The 24,071-nt window shown below is 40.1% G+C and overlaps 1 protein-coding gene across 1 annotated transcript; it reads left to right on the top strand.

Annotated features, from left to right (window-relative positions):
- The first annotated feature begins 7,616 nt into the window (after nt 1-7,616).
- CHMP2B (charged multivesicular body protein 2B) lies at nt 7,617-19,952 on the top strand. Its single transcript, XM_072885884.1, has 6 exons — nt 7,617-7,766; nt 11,034-11,125; nt 14,531-14,725; nt 17,266-17,368; nt 18,438-18,544; nt 18,701-19,952. Exons 1-6 carry the CDS (start codon nt 7,733-7,735, stop codon nt 18,812-18,814), a joined length of 645 nt encoding a protein of 214 aa, XP_072741985.1. The 5' UTR covers nt 7,617-7,732; the 3' UTR covers nt 18,815-19,952.
- The last annotated feature ends 4,119 nt before the right edge of the window (nt 19,953-24,071 follow it).

Raw genomic sequence — 24,071 nt, 5'->3', positions numbered from 1 at the left:
CCCAGTGAAAATATAAATCATTAACAAAAAGATCAAGATGAGAAATCCTTTATTTGACATTTCAAGTGTTAACAGATATTTTTGTATTCCTTTTATACTTAAAAGAAACATTAACTTTTCTAAAAATATTAAAATTACTTTGTCTTCATGTGTATGCAAGAATACCATCACAACTCCACTAAATAAATGTTTGCTGCTTCTCACAGCTATCAAAAGACTAAATAAATGTTTTAAAGTATTGCAAAATCATCATAAGTAAAAACATCTCTTGCCTTCTTAAGGGATGAAGAATATCGTGCACTTCATTTAGAATAAAATTAATATGAAAGTACTTCCAATTTATCAAACTTCTAAAAAATATCCCCTCCATAAATATAATTACAAAAATGCTAAAAAAAATAGAATTGCATATATTAAGGATGCACCCTTTCATTTTCATAAGGCCCTGTCCTTGGTTTCATTTCTCTCTATTCTGTTTCTGAAGAGTCTCATTCATTAGTACAAAACCTCCACTATCCCACTTATTCTGATAACTTACAGCTCTGCTTCTCTACTCCAGACTTCTTTTTATGTGAATTGAGATATCAGTCTCTTTGTCCACCATTAGTTTATAGATATTCAGCTCCATAGGGCAGTGTTGCCAATCTTCCACCTACCCAGTGCTTCCAACCTTCTCCCTTTCCTCATCAATACAATCACCACCACCTTCACCTCCATTATTGAAGGTGGTCAGCTGAGCATCATGTCCAGATGCTCATTGTTTTAGCTGTATAAAAATCTTACCACCTGCTCTGCTAGACCAGCCTTTCTTATCGAGTCACAAAGCTGAAGCTTTAGCCCAGGTACTCATTACAGAATCGTATAGGTTGGAAAAGACCTTTAAGATCATCGAGTCCAACCGTAAACCTAACACTACCAAGATCACCACTACACCATGTCCCTAAGCACCTCATCCAAACGTCTTTTAAATCCTTCCAGGGATGGCGACTCAACCACTTCCCTGGACAGCCTGTTCCAATGCTTGATAACACTTTCAGTGAAGTAAAATTTCCTAATATCCAGTCTAAACCTCCCCTGGCGCAACTTGAGGCCATTTCCTCTTGTCCTATCGCTTTACCTATTACTGCGGTGCAAGATGAGTGCAACATCTTTCTTCAAGTCCCTGGTGAATCCAGCCTGGCTCCTTCAAAATGTTTTGCAAAAGGCCATCTTCTTAGTTCATTACTTCGATCACATTGCCATTTTCATTGCCTCCTTCCAAGTGGTTCCTTCAGTTGTTCACCACAAACAGCGTGTCTGTATTCAAGGCTTTCCCTGGCCTATCCCAATCTCCGTACCACCTCCATACCTCCTCACATTCACAGTCCACACTGACTCCTTCATTCAGTTCTCATTAACTCTAGCTTTTAGCAACCAGTTATTAATTTTGCTCTGACAATCACCTTTTGTCTTCTCCTTACCTACTCATCACTGTTGGAAGGACTTCTTCACAAACTGACACAAAGGTCTTTTTTCAAATGCTTAACATATTTATACCTTGACACCTATGCACAGACAGTATGTGAGGAAACTTCTGGTTTCTTTGCACTGTCCAGTCTGTTGATGTCCACATATTATTTCTTATTATATTGGGACAATATGTTTGCTGGGGGATGGAGTGGTTTTGTTTCACCTTTAATAGCATTCCTAGCCCAAAGCAGTCATCTTCCTAGATAACAATATAACACAAACAATGAACAATAACAACCTTAAACAATTTCCTAGGTTTGTAATGCATTATTTTAGAACAACTACTTGTAGTGTGTTTTTCTTGAAACAAAAGGTACACAGGTTCTCAAATCTGAACCTATTTAACACAGGTCTCGATATGTTAAATCTTGATGTGTAGTGAATTCCAGCTAAGTGAAATATGACAACTTTACCATTAATGCAGCATTTTGCCTGGGCAACATACACTAAATTTTATCTAAGATACACATAGGAAATACAAACAATAAGAACATTACCTAAAAGGTCTTCTCTTTAGGATCAACAAATTTGGGTTAAAGGCAAATCATTTGAAAACAAGTTACTGAGTCAGTATTCAATCAAAATGACTATGATCAACCATAAACATATGGGACCCTCTAACTACCCAAGGTAATAAGTCTTGTATATTATTGCTGGGAATTCCTCCTTCAAAGCCCAAATCATTTTTAGTTTGCAAAGCTCTCTAATTTATTTTCCATGGTTGGGAGGAATCTGCTGCTAAACTAAAAATACAGTTTTACCCCCCATTATCTCTGCACATAAAGAGTCACAGAGCTTCGGGCTAGAATTAACATGAGATAGGCTATTATGACTGTAAGAACATTTAGCAGTCCCTGTTGACTTTGTGGTTTGTAATAATAAATATCCTCCCCATAATCTTTTTTCTAAACTTGATGCCTTGAGGAGTTCTTGAAGCTTGTGATAAAATGCTAACAGTATTTACCTATTTTGTTGCTAGCCTGGATTTCCTTTTCTCCTTGGGCAAAGTCATTTAAAGATACTATATTTGCAAGCAAATGCTTTTAAAAGTATAACCCTTGATTTCATGAACGCCCTACAGAAATATGATGTCCTACTGTATCTGATTACTGAAGCAAAACTAAATCTGCTTGTATGAAGTAATGGCACTATTTTATAATGAAGTGTTTGCTCTTTCACCAAGGAAGAACCTTGCAATCAGATGTGAAGGTTATAAAAGATGTAGTCTGCAACTCAAAAGTATCTTATTATCACCAATCAAGGTAATAATTAAAACCAGATTTCTGTAAGGAGGGGTTAGACATTTAGCGGGTTTCACAAAGTACTGAACTTCATGCACATACTAAATGGTGCAAAGTACTTACACTTTATTAAGAAGATGCTGAAAGTGACTGAAACAAAGGTGTAATCTTGCATACATAAGTATCTCACTTTGATACGCTGTTTCCACGCAACAGAAAAAACTTACTTGCCTAGTTAGGTATATTAAGGATGGTTGGGTTTTTTGTTTTGGTTTTTTCCAGAATTGTTTGCAAATACACCCAGGAGTAAAAAATTCAGATGAAGACAACATCCTTTAAATGTTCAGAGTTCCAGTTCACTAAAAGCTCTTCAGCAAACTCTATAGTAACATTTCACATTTAAGATACTACAGTTTTTCTTTAACTCATTCTTGCCATTTTTTACTTACTCAGAAGTCTGTCAAGTGAATTCAGTGGATTATCAGGCAAAACATGCACATCACAAAGCCCCTCTCACATAAAAAGACAATTTCGGTCTCCACAGATCTCACACAGTCCTCACAAGAACAAATTAAATCAAACCATGCTTCCACACCTAAATGTGTATTTCCCTCTATCCTGTACACCTTGTATGGTGTAAGGCATAGATGAGTAGTGATCTATTGGCAACTGATCCTTTTTAGACAGAGAAAGCAAGAAACAATTAAGTTATAAGACCAACAATACACTCTCTCTGCTTCACTTACGTGCCCAATTCAACTTAAATTGTGAACACATGGGAAGCAAGAACATTCACTCATATTTCAGATTTACCACATTCCTCAATATTTTCTTAAATTGACGAAAAATATTCCTTTTTTGAAAATGAAAATGTTTAGAAGTAACTATTTCCAAATAGATAATCCACCGATTGTTCTGTAGCTCAGTGACTGGATTCCCATTGCAACCTAGCATCATTCTCACCTGACAGCAATTCACTACTGCCATTATTTGTAGACAGTTAAATAGTTTTCCGTTATGAAATCTCTCTCATAATTTTATTTTTAGTGTTTCTATGGTTTATTTCATACCTGTGTATTTGCTAGATGTGACTCCCCCTTTCCTCCTGTCAATGAGTTATTTTTCAGTTCTCGTGAGCTTTCCACAAAAGTTGCGGGAAAGTTGTCTAATCTACAAGGTGAGGGTGAGATGCGCTGTATAAAACACTTTTTTATACTTGTACACATAAATAAGTGATTTCATTTTGAACAAAGCAGAGAAAATGAATTTCAGAACCACAGTACCAGAGGGAACCTCCAGCATCTTACAGCTGCACCATTTCCACTGCTCTTCTGCATCCTCTTTATCCTCACCTCTAGGGCCTTCTTCAGTTATTCCTATTGTTTCTAAGTCTTCATTCTTCTTCACAGATTTCCACACACACCTTTTGTGATAACCACTGATCCTCCCCTGCCCCTTTCCGCTTCACCTTCTCCCCAGCATCTCACATTCTGTGCCCATGGAGGGTGTTGCCATCACCTCTCCACCATCGAGAGCACACTCCTATTTCCAACTCCCATCACTAATGAATGCAATTAAAGAGAACACCATGATGTACATGCAGGCTTTAGCGGAGCCATACATTTAAGCACAGCCATAGCATTCAGCCTGTGCCACAGCAGATTCTTACTCAGGAAAGAAATTCAGGTGTTGAGCTGAACTGCAGCTTGACCTTCTACAGGGTCTGTGACTCTCTCCCTGTAGCTTCCTTTCTGTCTCCCTCCTATCTCAGCCTACCTTATACGACAAGGTATAAGGTCACATAGCCCGTACAGCACGATCTCACAAACTCTTACACATGTAACTGCCATGCCATTTGATTTCAGTGGAGCTCCTCCAGGATGAAGTAAAGCATTAGAGAATCCTTGCAGGATTTGGAAGATGGCCAGTTGCTGAGGCCCCAAAGACACTTCTCCTCATAACCTTATTTTACACGTTAAGAGCTGTGTAGTTCATATAACAATACATTTATACCAGTCTTTGATCATTTATCTCCTTCAGGCTCCTGTAATTTTCAACTTACCCACTTCATTCTTTACTACACATGGCCTCATTTAATTTCCTTATATCTGCAGATGAGAAATTAGACAGGCCCAGAATAGATCAAACAGAGTACTGAATTTGGGTCATTATCCACAAAGCATCCCAAGACAGTCTGCCTTAGCTTGTCAGCTAAAGTTCACTTGCAATGTTTCCCTCACCCTAGAAAGGGAGATAAGGAAGACTAATAACTTTCATTAGACCAGCTGATATAGCCAGAAAGCTTGCAAAGATTTAAAGCATAACCTTGAGAGTTTCTTCAAGACTGGCATGCCTGAAGGCTCACCTCTCCTTTTTCTCCTGCGAGTGCACCAGAGAAGTATTTTTGCAAATCAGCCACTCTCTCTACTATTCTACAGAACAGTACCTGAAAGAGCTCATTTGCAAGGGTCTTTTCAAAGCAGCCATTTTATCTGAGCACCTGAACATGTTTAGCTTTAAACAGACTGAATGTAGTCACCTGGTTTGAATTAACAATATGCTTAAGTACTCCAATGGATCAATGCTAGACTAGCTTATATATGTATTTAAAACCAACCACCACCTTTTTCTAAGTATAACTCTGGAACACAGACCATCTTTCCTGCAATTAATCTGCTTTTCTTATCCAAATTCATTTTTCATGCTTTGATTTGAAGGTGTTCAATTCCAAATTAATGCAGAATATTGTATCATCCTTCTGAACGGGTTTTTGTGTCCCGCTTTACTCAATAGCCAACAAACAGAAAATACACATCCCTGCTTTTGTTTGCTACTGATATTTGCATACAGTCACTAAGGAAAGGTTATTTATTCCACCTGGTTGATTTTTAAAGTTTGTCTATAGCATAAAGGACTAAGATATTCTTTTTACATTTTGATTTGCAAATAGATCCTGAAACAAGACATTGAGAATCTAAAAGAAACACTGATGTTTAAGCATTATTCTTTTAAAAGATAAATTCAAGGACTTCTCTTATCCTATCACTACTACCAAAAAATTCAAATCAAGTACATGGTAGCATCCCAGCATTCAGGCCTATAGCACAAAAAAATAAGTCTTGGCAAGCAATAGCTCAGACATACTTTATTTATTGCAGTCATGAAGCCTATTATGGACATCTTTGTTTACCTCATCACAAGTAAATATTCATGAAGAAATATTGTGGAAAAATGCTTTTCTGGTCTCATAGCTAATTAGTGCAATTTAAGAGTACCCCATAGTTAAGCTGCCCAGCCTTGCTCTCAAGGAAAGCGAGGCACTGAATCTAAATTACAAGCGCTCTCCTCCCCTTCATCTGTGCATCTTCAAAGCCAGGATTTCAGTTTTGCTTACTAACTCGTCTCTGACTGATCTGACCTAACAGGCAGTACAGACATACAGGAATAAACTTGCAAAGTGTATTTTATTAAACTTATCTCAGAGTGAATTGCTAAACTTCCACAGTATCTGTTGTCACACATGATCTGGATCTCAGTCTAGCACAATCGGTGAAAAATGACTAAGAGGCCACGTGAAAAACAATGAAAACTTGCTATTTGCAATAAAATTAGTATTTTCAGAAAACCAAGAAATACAGACACGAAATACATCGTTTGTACCTACCTATGTCCACACATATCTTTACACTGCTATTATAATATTCTAATAGATTGTTTTTCCATGCAAGGTTATAAAAGTGTGGTTTATTAGGGCACTGCCACCATAAACTTACAATTCTTTCTCAGGTTAAATTTATATCTAGCTCTCAAAATGCATTACTACATTACAATCACTTGTTTTTCCTTGCAAATTAACATACCCCCCCCACTTTAAAGTAAGTGAAGGTATATCTAGCTAGTATTCAAACCAATAGCTCTGTATTTTCTATTATAACTCCTTTTTTATTTCCTAAGGTGATGATATGTACGTAGGTAATTGCCAATGATGAAACCGCGGCTACGTTATAGACTGCCTTATTAAAAATTAAGGATTGTAATTAGACCCTGGAAGCCAAGAAAATTATTATTACGTTTTCCACACTCTTACATCTCGCCCACCAGGGTAGCTGTGATCCTCGGACAAAGGCCTGTCTTCGGAAACGAACGCGCGATCACCTCCCTCGGCAGGGCAATGGCCAAGGACGAGGGCTCAAAGCTGGGCAGCTCCTCAGCAAGAACCCACGCCGGACTCGCAGGGGCTGCTGGGGGGCTGCACCCACCCAGCCACACGCGTGTGCTGTAGCCCAGCGCTCCGTGTGTCACAGGCAGAAACCAACCCCACGCGTGTTGCGATTTACGATCGGAGCCCAAATCCCTCCGGCTGCCCACGCGCCAAGTTGCACGGGGAGAGGCGGCGCGGGAACTGAGCCCGAGGAGCACTACACTGCTGAATGTAATTAATTTTTAATAATTAGCTATACGCGAAGAAAACCTAAACCCTTGAGCGGTGCACGGAGGGGGAAGCCACGATGGCCCGGCCCGCCCGCACCCTACCGCTGCCGGGCGGGCCTCCCCACGTTCCCCTGGGCCGGCTCCCAGGCTCGCCGCCCCCCGCGCCGCCCCGTCACCCCGGACGGTCCCCGGCGCGCCCCTCCCGCGGCTCGGTGTGACCAAACCCACGCGCGGAGAGAAACCCGGGGGGAGCGCTGCCACTGCCCCGGCGCGCCCTAGGCAGTGACTCCCCCGGGGGAGAAGCGGCCCCCCTGCTGCGGCGGCCCGGCAGGGTTAGCCGCCGCCCCGAGCTGCTGCTGCCGCCGCGGGGTAGGCGGGGGCAGCGCGGCGGCCCGTCCCGTTCCAGCCCCGTCCCGCCCCTCGCCGGCGGGGAGGCGGAGCCGGGCGGGTGTGTGCGGCCCGGCCGCTTCCTGGTCACCTGAGGAGGAGGCAGGAGCCCGCTGAGGCGGCGGCGGCGGCGGCGGTGGGGGGCTCCGGGTCTGGCTGCCGCCATGGCCTCGCTCTTCAAGAAGAAGACTGTGGACGGTGAGTGGGGCGCGGGGCCGCCGGCGCCTGGGGGAAAGGGCCCCGCCGCCCCTCTCGCAGCCCGGGGGCGGCTGCCCCCAGCCCTCGTACGGTCCCGGGCGCGGAGCTGGCCCCGGCCTGGGCCCGGGGGGGAGCCGGGAGACCGGGGGTGGTGGCGGCGCCGCCGCCTGCGGGGCGGCCTCGGGCCATGTGTCCCGGCGGAGCGGGAACTCGCAGGGAGAGGAGGAGGCCACAGCCCGCCCGGGGTGACTCACCGGCGGCACTCGAGCCAGGCGGGGCGGCGGGGAGAGTCCCGGGGCTGGGCCGGCCCGCTGGGACAGCGAGGCGGGGGGTTCCCGGGGCCTCGGGCCCTGCGGGGCGACCGGGCCGGGGCGAGGTGCGGTGGGAGCTGGGCCCTGGTGATCCCGGTCTGTGGGTGAGGGAGGAGGAGGAACGTCTCTCGTTGGCAGCGAGGGAACAAAACAGGCCCGCGAAGAGTTGCTGGAGCCGAGAATGAACAGGGACGCGAGCGGTGCTGGTCTGCGGGAGCCAGCTTTCTGCGGCGGGGAGAAGGCGGCCGAGCATGGCCGCAGGCTCCGGGAGCTGCTGCCCGGCTGCGCAGAGGGCAGCTGGAGCAGCTGCCGAGCCGCCACCGCTTGCCCCCTTGGCTTTGTACCCGGGTCTTAGGGCAAGTTGGTCCGGATGTTTTTGTAGTCAGTCTGTTGCCAAAACTCTTGATACAGAAATAGCGTTCTCCAAAGTAAAGCCAAAAAAGATCACTTACCTGACCGTAGTCCTGTGGGTGACAGTCAGCCCTCCAAATCGGTGTGCCCCACGCGTGGCTGTGGGGCAGAGGCTGGCTGGGGGTTGGCAGGAGCCCCAGAGCTGGCTGGCTGGCATGCTGGGTGCCCTGCGTCAAATCAGGTGGGTCCTCGTTCAAAAACGGCACGCCAAAAATGATGCTGAGCATCAACCAATTGTATGTCACCGAGGGAGAATACGTATGTTTCCCACTTGTCTCTTCCCATTTTTGGTGCAACACCTGAGAGGGGAGGAAAGGGGAGGTGGCACTAAGCTTCCATGACCAAGGCGGATTGTAGGAGCCAGGTCAAGCCCTGCTGGGTGTCTCTTGTCCAACCTGTTTTAAGGAATGGAGGTGCTTCCTCCTTACCCTGGTGTGTGAGGCGGCAGCGTGACACACCAGAGTGCCTATCAGCAAAAGGCTTTCTCTGGAATACCCCATCTTCTTCTGTCTGCTGGGGTAAAGCTAGGAATTTGCGTCAGTTATCAGAGAGAAACAAGAACCAAGTTCTCATCTTGGCCTTCACTTGCAGAAACAAATGAAAGGGCCTGTAACTGCAGATAGTTGTTGTTTTCGGTTTATTGCTATCCTTAGTTTGAGCCACTATGTGAGATCAGGAACAACAAGCATGCATCATGCTCACCCTTATTGTCTCCTGACTTAAGTATAGTTCTTGTTTCTCATCGTCTTGAAGTTCCTACTTCTCAAGCTTTCTACACTAAGGGATTATTTTAATAGTTATTGTAGTTAGAAAAGACAGTCTTGTACATAGCTATTAAGCTTTTTCTTTCATTTTTGCAAGCGCAGCTGTGCAAGTAATATACATTTGTCTACCTTCAAAATTACTTGCCTGTAGCATTGTTTCCAGAATAATTTTCTCTGCTGCTTTGCTGGTGTGAAGAATGCGGCATTATATTCAGTGTCATCTTTCAGCTCTTCGTTATTGTCCATTGAAAAGTCTACAGCTCCTGAAGACGCTTTTTGTGTAGTTCTCGGAGCAGTAGTAGCACAGTAAAAACAGGTCTCTCTTTCACAGAGTTTGTTTGGCATATGTATTTATTTGGCCAAAACCAATTGGTGGGAGGGGGTAGTGTATATGCCCTCTTTAAAATGCCACTGAAGGTTTGGGGTTTTTCTGATTCAAATCTATTAAGGTTGAAATCATTTCACCGATGGATGTTTTACAGTATTTCTGATTGTGGGAATGAAGAACGTAAATCCTTCTTTCTGTTTGTAGCAAAATTGTTGGAAGCCTTAAAAAATGAAAAGGGTGGCTGTGGTTTCTAGCATTTATTCTTCATGCCTTTATTTCTGTTAGTAACTCTGCCTGTTTGTATTGATTTTTCACATGCTTCAAACTTTGTAAGTACAGTAGCAGTGCCCTGCCATGATGTTACTTCTGTGGATTAGAAGAAAGAGCTCTAAACAAAGTTTATGTGACAGTCTGCTCCTCTTAAACTCCCACCCAAAGTTTATCTAGTGTTGTGTAGACATATACACTAGGAGTGGAAGAATCTCTTCCTAAAAGTACTAACTTTTTTCCTCTATAAAGGTCAGAGGATGCTGAGTCAGATGCAGACCTCTTTACCTTTGCCCAGGTGAATCACACCAAAGCATGTGCTGTAAATGCCAACAAAAGTTAATTGCAACAAGCATGATGGATGTCTATATTGTAAATAATACTTGCTTTAATAAATGGATGTTACTGGTAAATAATTTTTAAATAGTACAGTGGACAAAACTCCTGTGAAGGATGATATGTTTCACCTGACAGACAGTGTTCAAGCTTCTGCTGGCAATGTCAGTTGTCAGGAAACTTAAAATTGCTATAAAGACCTCTACTTTCATATCTTAATATTCTTAAGCATCTGCTAATTGAACAAGTTTGAACACTATTGCTTTATAGTCTGACTTGAAGTTGGGCTGCACAGATGTGGTACATTTGTGGAGGAGAGTAATCTCTATCAAACCAGAAGAAGGACAGAGGAGAGCAGGATCCAGGACTTGCATCTAGGAGTATCGTCACTGTTTTAATGGACTTGGGAACGCCTTAACTGCTCTGAGATCTCATATATAAGGTTTCTTCAGCTGATCTACCAGTTGCAGTTGGGCCTGACTGGTTGAAAATCAGTGGGTCACAGTGAATATGTTATTGCTGAGTTAGGGTTGAACTTGCAGAAAAGTGTGTGTACCTAACTCTTACTGTGTGGTTAAGGCTCTTGCTATGGTTATGGGGCAAAGAAACATACTAGGTAAAATAGCCTTTTTGTTACAGGATATGACCTATGCTGCTGAAACATAATCATGTTGTATACATAAAATTGTATTTTGCTAATATTTTATCTGTTTGAAATGCTGACAATTCTTTGATAGCTGACTGTTCATTCTGAACAGTCAAACATACTGCATGTCTGCAGAGTGCTTAGCAGACAAGATGTTTATGTAATATTGAAAACTTTTCCCAGCTATAAATATTTTCTTTCCAGATATAATAAAGGAGCAAAATCGAGAGTTAAGAGGTACACAGCGGGCTATAACCAGAGATAGAGCAGCACTCGAAAAACAGGAAAAACAACTGGTAAGTAGAGCAGGGAACTTTATTTTACTCTTTAAAAATGAACACACACCCCCAATATAACAGAAAACTTGCAAAGTGCTAAAGATACAACTCAATGTATAATAATTGAACACTAAAAAAGTTGTCTTCCCCTTTTTGACTTTTCAGTTATTAAAATTGTGTTGGAAAAAATTTACTATCTAAAAGTGATCCTCAGTCTTTAACATAGGAAGAGCTTGAAACAATGTGTTTAGATTAAATAACCACATTAATTTTTCCCTTCCATTATTAGCATTCTCTATCTCTAGAAGGTTTTTTCTAGCAGGCTTGCAAATCAGTGGTCTTGTGGTGGAAAAACTAAAAGAGGTGTCAGTGCTATCATGTTACTATGACTCTCCAGTGGGAGAGAGTACCTGAAAAACCATAGGGTGTCATGAATACCCCATAGGGTTGTTATTTTCATTCATATAGAACTTCCCTAAAACAGGTTAATAATAGTAAAACTATCTGCCTAAATTAGGATCTATTTAAAACTTAGTGTGTGTGAGCTATCAAGTATTCAGTGAATGGATGCTGCACCTGTGTGGCAGTATAATTGGATAAATGGATGTGACAGATGGTGGGGTTTGATGCATGAAGACATGCTCAGACTGTGGGAAAAGCTATGCAAATCTAGCCACTGTTTCAGTAGCTATTGAGGTGTTGTTTCATGGCAGCAGGTCACATGAATACCAAGAGCTGGGAATAATAAACTAAAAGAGGTCAGAAAAATTGTTTCTGGAAGCCTTGAACATGTAAGATATAATAGGTTATTCATAGATAAGGCATTCTTCAGTATGAAATATTCTGACTCTGGAAATAACCTTAATTTTCATGAATACTCAGGTTGAAGCTTTGATTACTTACTACAGTAAATTGTTTCAGAAATGTTGGATTTCTGAGAAGAAGAAAGGAGAAGTGAAATATGTCTTTGAAAAAGTTAAAATTTGCTGTTAGAATGAGAGAATTTGTGGACCATAAATATTAATGTTCAGAGTCAGATCAGGTGAAAAAGGACCAAAGGCTTGCCAGTCAATCTCAGAACATTTTGTTATGTACTTTGTTCAGAAAGACTTTTTTTTCCTTAACTATGAGGTACTACTGTGAGAAAACCTAGTTACATTAATTCTATGTATAAAAATACCTTAAAGTATGCAGACAGTTCTGTTTCAGTTCAGTAACCTCATATGACTATATGAATTTTGATATTATTTTTTTTTCCCCCAGGAGAACATAACTGACTAATAAGCTTGCCCCAAACCTCTCAAAAGCAAATAATGTGTTGCAGCTCTTTACCCAACTTCTTCTTAATTAAGAATAAAATAATCTATATATAGGGTTTGATTTTTGCAGCTGGATTATCTGCAGTGATTTAACAATGGTTGGTGTAGGTTTGTATTTCACTTTGAAAATCAGGTTATAAATGCTACATAGGCATTTCATCTCAGTGAGAAAATCCCTATTTTCATAGAATCATAGAACGCTTTGGATGGGAAGGGACCTTCACAGGTCATCTAGTCCAACCCCCCTGCAAGAGCAGGGACATCTTTAACTAGATCAGGTTGCTCAGAGCCCCATCCAACCTGACCTTGAATGTTTCCAGGGATGGGGCCTCCACTACCTCTTTGGGCAACCTGTTCCAGGGCCTCACCACCCTCATTGTAAAAAATTTCTTTCTTAAATCCAGTCTAAATCTGCGCTCCCTTAGTTTAAAACTATTGCTCCTTGTCCTGTCACAACAGGCCTTCCTAAAAAGTCTGTCCCCCTTTTCTTTCCTATAGGCCCCCTTTTCTTTCCTATAGGCCCCCTTTTCTTTCCTATAGGCCCCCTTTTCTTTCCTATAGGCCCCCTTTTCTTTCCTATAGGCCCCCTTTTCTTTCCTATAGGCCCCCTTTTCAAATGTTTGCTGTTAAAACTAGGGTGCAAACTAGTGTTTGCTAGTGTGCAAACTGATCCCTCCTATCCTTCACAATAGTTGAGCTATGAAAAAAGGAGATAATACTCTGGGCATGCTATAGAAATTTGGTTTTGTGGTCTCAAGTTACAAAGAGGACAGCTTTACATATATTTCAGGCCTCTAATGTTTGAACAGTCTCATGCTCCTTATTTGCTGATCTGTACCTTCTTGGATTAAAAATAGTATGTGTGACACAGCCTTTCAGAAATTGTGGATTTACAGAGCAGATCTTGTGCCAGTGCAATCTCTATAGTAAACTTAACCATGATCTTTCCTAGTAGTAAAGCTAATGCAGTGGGTCAGTTTACACTTGCCTTTAAACATAACTTTTGCATATCCTGGTGACCAGTATTTACCTTTTCAGAGCAACATATCTTCTTATAAGTGCAGATTTCTGGACTACAGTGCACATAAAGTGAGGCAACTGCATTCCTGCAGCAGGTATATTCTCCTGACGAATCACAGGAGAAAGCTGGTCTTTAAAGGTTGCTTTTACTTAATGGTAAAAATCAAAATATAAAATTGGACATATACAAAGAACTGAGATACTATGGCAAGCCCTCCTTAAAAAGGCTGAAAAGGAAAAATTAGTTGAAAAGTTTACATTACCAAGTCTCAAATCAGAAGGCATACTTTGAAAAATCCCAGCTGATAATCTTATTTGTGCCAAACGTCTTCCTGGTACCTCTGGGCTAAATAGCTTGCTATTTCTCCTTAAATTGATAGACTGGGGTTTGGGGTTTTTTGTAAGCCAGAAGTGTGTGTCTTAAGGTTTAAGCACATGTTGTTGTAGACAAATTATAGCACTTTTTTAATGTGCTAAATTAAGTCCAGCTAAATTATGTGGGCAAACAGCCTGTAATTATTGCTCATCTAACTTTATCTACTTCTTCCCCAAAAAGGTTATGAGATTCTGAGATTCTCTGGAGGCTGAAAAAGTGTTAAAAAGAACCTGTGAACTCCCCATTTCTTCCATGGGCGATGTGGCCTGATTGCACATGAATGCAAGAAATCAAAGATGATTAGAGTCATGGCACTAATAGTTGGCTGGCCATAATAATTTCTTCACTTTGGGGTTGGTTTTTTTTTTTGAAGGGTTACTCCTTATCCAGATATGGAATTGAGTGTGCACATATAAGTGAATGTGATGTTATGCAGAAGTTGAAGCCTTTTGGGGAACTGTGTGCTACTGTACTATAATTCAGTTTTGTTGTGTTTTTTTCTTCTGGTCAAATCATAACAGCATTGCATTTATTCTACTAAATAGCCTTGGTAGAAGAGCAAGGAAGACTATTTATATAGCTTTAAATGTCTTAAAAAAATCAATAGGATAGTTAATTTTTGGAATTTAATTATTAGTGTTAAGGCTTAATTATAGTCTTTGTTTGAATGAAAATTCTGTAGAATTAATCTTATACCTTTTTTAACAGGAACTGGAAATAAAGAAAATGGCTAAGACTGGTAACAAAGAAGCCTGTAAAGTGCTAGCAAAACAGCTTGTACAACTGCGGAAGCAGAAAAATCGGACATACGCTGTTAGCTCTAAAGTCACTTCTATGTCGACTCAAACAAAGGTCATGAACTCTCAGATGAAGATGGCAGGAGCTATGTCAACTACAGCAAAAGTAAGCTGTTACAAGACACTCTTTTACATTAAAATGCAGCATATGGTTGCAAAAGTTAAGTTGTGTTATTTTGTATAAGATAATTGAAGGGATAAAATTTATTGCTTAATACCCCAAACAGTGTTGAGGATATAGTAGGGAAATGTAATTTGATTCATATTATGAAATTTTTGTCTAGCCAGTCTGGCCAGTTAGCACCTAAGCAAGCATATTTTCATGGGCTAGACATCTGTCAAATGTTTGCATGATAAAAATAAACTCTAATGCCAATGGAAGAACTCTTAGTACATCAAAAAAACCCAAACCATGCTGCTACAGTGTCTTGCCTGTATATCTTGTCACAAGCAGTTTTTATTGGGAAAAAGTAGGTCATGCTTCGTCTAGAAATCAAGGCAGTGTGTCACAGTAGCTTTATGGCTTGTGAAGAAGTAGGTTATTGCTTTGGATCCTTAAGTTCCTAAGGAAATCTAATCTGGAGTTCCCTGTCATTCTCACTCTCTGTGCTCTAAGAAAACAGTATTGCATTAAGTTTTCTCACAAATCTCATCTCATAAGAGTCTGAAAAATCTCAGTTATCTGAGTTAGTTGTGAACTTTCCCATTTCCCTGAATTGATAAATAGGGAGTTTGCTTTTGTCAAGGAGGATTGTTCAGCTTGAGGTGTAGGAAACAGAATTAGCGTGGGTCATCGTAGACAAGTTGTGCTTTTATCACAGTCCAAGTTAAATCCACTTATGTGCCAGTTAAACACAGTAATGCAATGCAACTTAGTGCAGAAAGTAATTACTACTAAGGTGTTGCTGTCAGATATCTTTTAGAAGCAGTATGTTGGCAGATATCAGCTGTTCAGTGATACAAAGTTGTGGCTCCGTAGCAAACTTTCCATCCTCCATGTCTGACCCACAATGGGGGGGCTTGTCTGACTGTACAACCGATCAAGTTAAACACTTTACTCAGTGTTCCTATAACAGTGTTGCACGTGAACAAGTTGATCTTGCCTTTTACTTACTATGTGGCTGACTTGTTTTTATCTGAGACCTCTTGGGTTAAATTTCTCAAACCCAAAGTGTTGCTAGACTAATTATGAAGGTTAAGTCAGTAGAAAAAACCAAACATTTAAAAAATAAATTAACCAGCATCCAGCAAAGTGTGTTTTGTTTTGGTTTTTTTTTTTGAAACACAGCAGGTACTTATATGGACTAGTTTGTGTAACACTATTGCAGAGGAAGGTGTTAAATTCTTTTGGTCACTTTTAAAGCGAATATTTTGCCTTATCAACCCAGGAAGCTTACAGAAGAAAAGTATTCAGTTGTTAATTTTGAAGCTTATAAAGTATTCTTAATCTCATACAACCATCAGTGAAAAATATATGGAATCGGTTGCTTCAACAAGCAAGACAAATACATGAATGTGAAGCTTTCAAAGTATTTTGTATATACTTTTTAGCATGTATGGCACTAATTTTGGACCTAATAAAGTCCAGTTAATAGTTACCTGTTTCTTTTATTCAAACATCTGACCCTTATTTTCTGAAGATACATAAACTCTATATCAGTTCAGTGCAAATATTTTTGATGTCCATCTGTAAGTCTTGTAAAAGAATTCTAAAGAACCAACACCCTCTAAGTCCGCAACAACTTTTTAAATTCAAATAATGTGACTATGCACACAGTCTTTGAAATTCAAGTAACATTAGAAGCATAATACTTTATCACTTTAAACAAACTCAGATGTGAAGGCAGAAGAGCCTTCTACGAAGCCAGTAGCAGCTGTGGTAGCTTGATAGCATCCCTTTTAATTAACCAACTCTTTTATCTTCTCAAAGATGGTTAGACTTTATGTTTGAATTGCTTGTGTCTATATTTAGGTTTTGACATCCCATGAGAGATACAGTAGCTTGCTTCTTAGGAAAGAGGAAAATATTAAATACCGCTGCCTGCAAAGGCAGTGCTGCATACTTGTAGTAAAACAGGTGAAGTTTATTACACTGTCACAGAAAGATCTCTGCCCATTACAAAGGTTCACCCTAAGCTAATATGTACTTTCTGACCACTTTGATATTTGCTTTTCGGAGAAAAGTAATTTTTCCATTAAATTATAACATAAAGAAACAATTGTAATTTAATGCCTGTCCTCTAGTGGTGGTTCAAATAAATGTTCCTTACTGAATAAAAAACCTGCACCCATTTACCTCTTTAAAGTGTATAGACTGCAAGTTAGGAAGTATTGTCCCATTTTTTTAATTTAGATCAGGCAGATTTTTCCTAATATAAGGCCAGGAGAAGGGTCATGGTGCAAGAAAGACACATACATTTAAAAGCAGATCTATTAGGGTGGTAGATAGCAATATTTCTTGCTAGGTGCAGACTGTACTATTGATCTGTTGTGTAACTGCAGTTCTCACGGGATGTAAAGAGACAAGGAAAGTGAAATTTGGACTGAAGGGTTTTTTTATTAGAAAAATCTTACTCCTTCTTAATGTATGTATTGGTCTTTACTAATGTCTCATTGTATAATTAAGGGTTTTGTCAATATTAATAGACAATGCAAGCAGTTAATAAGAAAATGGACCCACAAAAGACACTACAAACTATGCAGAATTTCCAGAAGGAAAACATGAAGATGGAAATGACTGAAGAAATGAGTAAGTTCTGCACTGCAGGGAACAGCTGGCTGTAGCCCACAGTGCTCTTGAAGGGATAGAACCAGTCTAGAAATACTGATGCTTGAGGCTTTATTTCTACAATTCATGAGATTGACAGCAAAAACAAAGAGCAAACAAAACAATGCATGTCTGAGTAGGGAGGCTGCCTTAGGCTTTTTAGCAGCTCTAGATACATAAATCCATTTCTTCTCATCTTCCTGCAAAAAACCCATTATATTTCTAGAAAGGACATACTGGAAAGGAAGGGCATTCGAGACCAGTTCAAAACCTGGTTGGCATAACTGGTAGGGGGACTTGAAAAATTGCCCTTTGTTGTAGCTGATAATTTTGCACGTGCTTTTTCTCTTCTGGGACTGGACACTTAAAAATTTGAGTTTAATTTAGAGAATATTGATCATCTCAGCTTTACATACATGGTTGTATGGGATGTTTTTGTCTCCTTTTTTATTTTAAAGCACAAACTTCTTGGGGGGTGGGAAGTTTCTTTTTCCTGATTGCATCTGTCCACTGTCAACTAAATAATACCAAACTTCCTGCTGTTGCTAGCACAGTCTCCTTCCTATCCTAATCCCTGCCACTGTGTTGGCCGTAGTAAGCAGCAATGACTCAGAACAATACTGCTGAGCAAGATGCAAACACCTCAACTGCATAGAATTGTATTGTTGCAATTCAGAAATTAGCTGAGTAATTAAAAATTTTGCAACTTATTTGGAGGAGGAAGAGAAAAGGGATTTTTATGGAACTGTAGAAGATGTTTTTAAGAAATGTTAAAATCTAGTAGGGGGGGAAATAGAGCAAGTGAACTATTTTCGTGAAACCAAACATTTCTATAAGAGCAGTTGTGCCTTACCCTGTTGTCGCTCTAGCTGTGCTCGCAGGCCTTGCAAGGCAGACGTAAGAAAGCCTCTCCGATATACAGCTGCTTTCTGTTGCTATCTTATACATTGGTATTACTGCTACATTCTGGGAGGGTAGAAAGATGGTACTAAGTTATTTCAGCAACCTTTTTGCTTAATGTGGTGTGGATTTTTTTTTTCTTTCTTCTAAGTTAATGATACTCTGGATGATATTTTTGATGCTTCTGATGAAGAGGAGGAAAGCCAAGATATTGTTAACCAAGTGCTTGATGAGATAGGAATTGAAATCTCTGGAAAGGTATGGCTATTTTTACCTAGTTCATATGCTTCTTCCCCTTCATTCCTTTTTAAAAATAGTTTATTCTAGCAGGCTTTATTTTACAGTCCTATTCTAGAAGTCAGCTTGTCATAACATGTATTATTTTGACTGAAGAAAACTTCTGTCTTCTTCTAGATGGCCAAAGCTCCGTCGGCTGCCAGAGGCTTACCATCTGCATCAACATCGAAAGCTGCTACCATATCAGATGAAGAGATTGAACGACAGCTCAAAGCTTTGGGAGTTGATTAGCTTGATGGCAATATACAGTCTGCCCTCTAATTTTTCAGCTGCAGACAGATGTAAAAAGTGCAAATACTCTTTCATTGCAACTGATGTCTAGGAAAACTCTGAAGCTTCAGAAATTACAACTTAAAGTTGGTACTGGGGGAAGGAGAAGGGGAGAATATTTTGAATCAATTTGCAGGGAGAAGTACACTTGGTGTGTCCATTGCACAGAGTCTTCTTGAGCACTGGACCAACCAGGGATGTAGTTCAAATGATAAATTCATTTATACCTGATCTGAATCTGTCCTCTGAATTCATAGTTTTCTTCTATCTCAGTTCCTTATCTATCTTTAGAATTGGCTATTCTGTGGCTGGTGGTGATGTCCCCTAGGACAGCACCTATATAATATATATCATTTTTATAGAACTATTGCTATAGAAAAATTCTTAGTCTGTCATCTTGGCACAAATGAAACCACCTCTGCTCTTAGTTGGAAACTATTTTCTTTTGATGAGAAATAGGCTTGAAAGTCTAGCAAATTTAGGCAGAAAGAAAAAGCATTTTATGTATTTCTTTCAACTTCCTGTAGTAACTTTTGAGTTGATTAAATAATAGCTGGTTATTCTTTTTACTGAAAGGGAAGGATACAGTCCTTGTGCAGTTAATTTTAAGGGAAGAGGATTTAAATTTCTTAGTGAACTTTGTTGCATGAAAGGCACTGATTGAACTCTATTGTACTGTAACATAGCTGGTTTCAACAGAATTGCTGTGCCTTTATGTATATAAATCTTGTACCTTTGTGATTTTTTTTCAGAATGAGTCTTTGAAAGGTGAGTAAACTGTAATTAAGACAGGTTTCACAGAACACTGGCAAGAGCTCTGTGTACACTTGATGGGACTCAGTGCTGAAGTTCAGAAATGCACTTGTTCAGAAATGCCAGTTGTGCACTTGCAAAAAGGACATTTGCCTGAAATGATATTTGTATATATTTTACAGTATTTCTTAATGGAAGATAACTGTGCATAATTGTATTGTTTACTAAGATGCAATTGATCACATTGATAAGCTAAATCTAAATTTTAGTTTTGAGACCAATTTTGAATGATACATGATAATTACTTGTCTAAACACTATAATAAAAGTGTTCTGGTTCTATGAAGGTTTTTCTGTGGCCTCTGAACTGCATCAGCATGATTCCAGCTTTAAGTGGAATGCATTGGGATAACAAAATAAGAACTGATGATAGTTTAAATAGGTCACAAAGTCTGAGAATGCAGTTCCCAGTTATGACTTCCCAGATGGTGTGAAGTTCCTCAGCCCTTACTCTGCTGGGGATTATTTGCCCCTCAGTTGTGCTGATTTAGTGGGGCTGTTTGTTGAACAGAAACAACAAAATCATCTTGGCTTTAAAAAGAGAAAAGCAAAATACCTCCCAAGAGTAAGACCAGGATAACTGTTGGGTGACAAACTTCATAAAGAGACTTTGCTGCTAGAGGTGTAGCAGGAAACCATAACCTCTATGAATCTACTGTTGTCGCACCATCTGCTTTTTAGGACTGAAGTCAGCAGAGAAAGGAAAAACAGGTGAGCCTTCATCTGGTTTTTGGCATAGAAATTGAGGTGTTCTTTCTCTTTGAAGGAAGTAATGGACAAACTATGAATCTGTGAGGTAGCGGGTAGGAATGTGTAAGTTTATATATTGCATATATCTGATATGAGGTGAATATTCTTTTTTTTTTTACAGGTTGTTTTGTAAAAATCTAATAAAAGGCTTTTTATTCCACAATGACTTTGTCCTCTGTAGGGTTAGTCTTACACATCTGTCTCTTAGTGGGTGTCATGGTTTAGCTTCAGTCAGCAACTAAGCACCACAGAGCCACTTGCTCACCCTTCCCCCTGGTGTGATGGGGGAGCGAATCGGAAGAGCAAAAGCAAGAAAACTCGTGGGTTGAGATAAGAACATTTTAATAATTGGGAAAAAGGAAAAAAAGATATAATAAATTGTAATGAAAAGGAAAACAATGCGTGAGAGAGAGAGAGGAACAAAACCCAGGGCGGGGGGAGTGATACAACTGCTCACCACCTGCCAACCAACACCCAACCCATCCCCAAGCAGTGATCGCTACCCCCTGGCCAACTCCCCCCAGTTTCTATACTGAGCATGACCCCATATGGTATGGAATAGCCGTTTGGCCAGTTGGGGTCAGCTGTCCCGTCTGTGCCCCCTCCCAGCTTCTTGTGTGCCCGGCAGAGCATAGGAAGCTGAAGAGTCCTTGACCAGTGTAAACATTACTGAGCAACAGCTAAAACATCAGCGTGTTATCGACATTATTCTCATCCTAAATCCAAAACACAGCACTATACCAGCTACTAGGAAGAAAATTAACTCTATCCCAGCTGAAACCAGGACAGTGGGCTTTCTTTGGACTCATGTTAGCTCTGATAAATGTTCCTTTGACCTGAGCTACAAAGCAGCATAGTATTTGTTGTAGTTGCTCGTTAAACTCAACATTCAGTAAAGACTTGATTAAGTTTGCATTCCCTTCTGTCTGTAACTGGGTGTCCAAGTACTGCTCTTAGGCATTGAAGGATAAACCGTAATATGAAATTAGGTATAAAATGTTACCAATTGATTGTATTTGGGTTGAACACCAAGGCTTGTGTCCTTTCTGAATGAAGTGTGCACTTTATCCTTTTAATGACTGTCAAAATTGGGCATAATTATATTTATTATGAGTTCTTTATCTAGGGGATCTTTGATGAACAGTAATAAAGGCATTGCTTTTTGGTGTCAGTAAGACTGCTGAACTAGGGCTACTGTCAATATCCAGCCAGTCTTTCTGTTAACAGTTTTAAGTCCTGCACTCTAATCTGTATAAAAATCTTTCAGTAGCAAAGTGAGAAGTGTCGTAGGTTTGCAGGCTTGCTTATATTTATTTCAATTATAGTTAGTATGTTTTAGCTGTCTATAACAAAATTGCATTCCCTACTTAGAAACAAATTCCTTTTAAATCACTCTGACTAAAAAAAAAATCCTCAATCCTTAAACTCCTTTAGCCTTGCTGACACCTTAATAGCAACTGAATCTGGAGGTCCTCCATCCAAGGACAACAATGCAATTGTGCATGCACCTGAGAATGGCTCTACTGGGGCAGACCGAGGTCCATCTCACCCAGAATCCTGCTCCACAAGTGCCTATAATCAATGTCCAGGAAAGTATGAGAGCAAGATAAATGAGGATGATGCTTCCTCCCCTAATACTCTTCCAGTCTCTAAGTATTTTCAATTTAGAGCACTTCCAGAGCTGTATGTAAGTTCCTCTCTATACAACAGCTTTGAGGGGCTTTCTCATCTGTGACTTGTCCACATGAATAAACTTCTGGCACCCACATTTTTTAGCAGAGAGTTCCACAGATCTAATCCCCACCATGTTAAGAACCACCACTTTTGTTTTTTTCTCAAGCTTCTTTCCAGCTTCACACATTTACTCCTAGTTCTTACATTAGTCAAGATGGTGAACGGCCTGCCTCCATCCAGCCTTGCAATACAGCTCATAATTCAGTAGACCTCTATAACATTCAATGCACACACATTAAATCTACAAGAAAGGAGCTTAAACAGTTATTCATCTTACGTTTGATCATCAGCTTTGCCTGTCTAGGGGCCTTTTCTAGGTCTGTTGTGTCCTTCAGATGAGGGGGCGGAATGCTACATAGTACTTTGGAGACAGGTGAACCACAGATTTACATGTTGTCATAACATCTTGTTTTGGCCTCTATTCTAGTTTTAACACCCTACCTAAAGTTACCATGGGAAAAACAAGAGCAAGAAATAAACCCCACAAACATCTCAAAGAAAAATAGTGCAGCCTGTGTTAGTCAATTGGCCAACTAAACTCTTACTTGCAGGTTTATAAAGCTACCCCTCAGAAGTCTTATCTAGGGGTTTTTCCCCAATCAAGAGTGATCCATGGCAATTACCCAGTTAAGTTGTTCCTACAGAAAAAACCCCCCGAATTGCCACTTTCTCTAATGGCTGCAGCTGCAGCACATTAAATTGATTTCATCCTCCTTTTTTTCTTCAAACAATTCTGCTCTAATTTGTTAGTAATTTCTGTGGCAACAGCTAGATGTGTTTAAATAATGGCTGCTTCCTCCACTTAGCCTTTTGTCATTCTTTTGCAAGAAAATGGCATTATGTGTCACCTTTCATTTTATTTTGCTATGCTTCTGCAATTAGCCTTCACTTCTGAGACTTTTTGTGAGACTAGAAATCACAATGTTATGGTACTGCTCTTGAATTAACTATTACAGCATGCTAAAATGAATAAGCACATCAGCTTGATACACACTGAAAAAGTAAAGTGTTACCAAAACAGAACTACAAACCATTACCTGGAATACCAAATGTATAAGAATACTTTATTGGATGGGGTGGGGGTGGGAAGTACAGGCTTATAGCATTTCTAGGAAGTCTTTTATAATTAAGAAAATAACTTAGAATATAAATAAATTTTATATATGTCAGATAATTTCAACATACATACATAACATTAGATCACATAGCATCAAAGGTACACAAACGCATGCCACCACCTTCATTGAGTGCTAATCTTCTCAACAGTATTTATCTTTCATCCTTTTGGACAGCTTATGATCTGTCAATACACATGTAGTAGATAAAGGCTAAGGCTTGGTCTTTCTCTGCTGTAGTGGGTGAGCTATGCTAGTGATGAGAACAACTTGAAGAGAGTACATAGCACAATTTCTCCCCTTTGAGTTATTAAATTGAAGGTTTCCTCTAAATTAAGGGGTTATAGCAAATGTATTCATCTGCAAAAATGTATTTATTTTTTTTTTTAATCTAGGAGCCTAATTTCCATAGCTGAATATGCCTCTGGTCACTGTAATAGGTATCAGAGATAATTTAATGTACACTAGAGAGCGAGCACTTAACTTGTACATACGGCTTCTAAGTGGTCTTGAACATTAAAATCCTTTTGCTTTCTGTGGGCCTATTATCTAGACATTTTCTAAATCATCAGGTCTGTTTTATGGAAAAATAAAATGTATCTGGCCGTTACTACTTGCGTGTACTCAATTAATTTCAGTCCTGGGAAAACAGTCAAAAATACATGTATGGTAATGGGCCATTCTAATAACAATGAGCAGCGCTGATGAGATGGTTGGATAATCTGTCCCTGGTGAGTGCTACAGTCATTAATTCAGTTTCTTGGTGCCTGGCTTTCTGATAGGTGGAGCTCTGGTGCTGGGGTTTTT

This window comes from Ciconia boyciana, chromosome 1 (genome assembly GCF_034638445.1).
Source record: "Ciconia boyciana chromosome 1, ASM3463844v1, whole genome shotgun sequence".
Classification (NCBI taxonomy): Eukaryota; Metazoa; Chordata; class Aves; order Ciconiiformes; family Ciconiidae; genus Ciconia; species Ciconia boyciana.
Note: the sequence above shows the minus strand (reverse complement) of the source record. Positions and strands in the feature narration are given on the sequence as shown.

Coding starts and splice junctions, on each gene's coding strand:
- CHMP2B (XM_072885884.1), top strand. CDS start 7,733: ATGGCCTCGCTCTTCAAGAAGAAGACTGTGGACG. Junction 7,767..11,033: donor CAAGAAGAAGACTGTGGACG/GTGAGTGGGGCG, acceptor TTTTCTTTCCAG/ATATAATAAAGGAGCAAAAT. Junction 17,369..18,437: donor GGAAATGACTGAAGAAATGA/GTAAGTTCTGCA, acceptor CTTTCTTCTAAG/TTAATGATACTCTGGATGAT.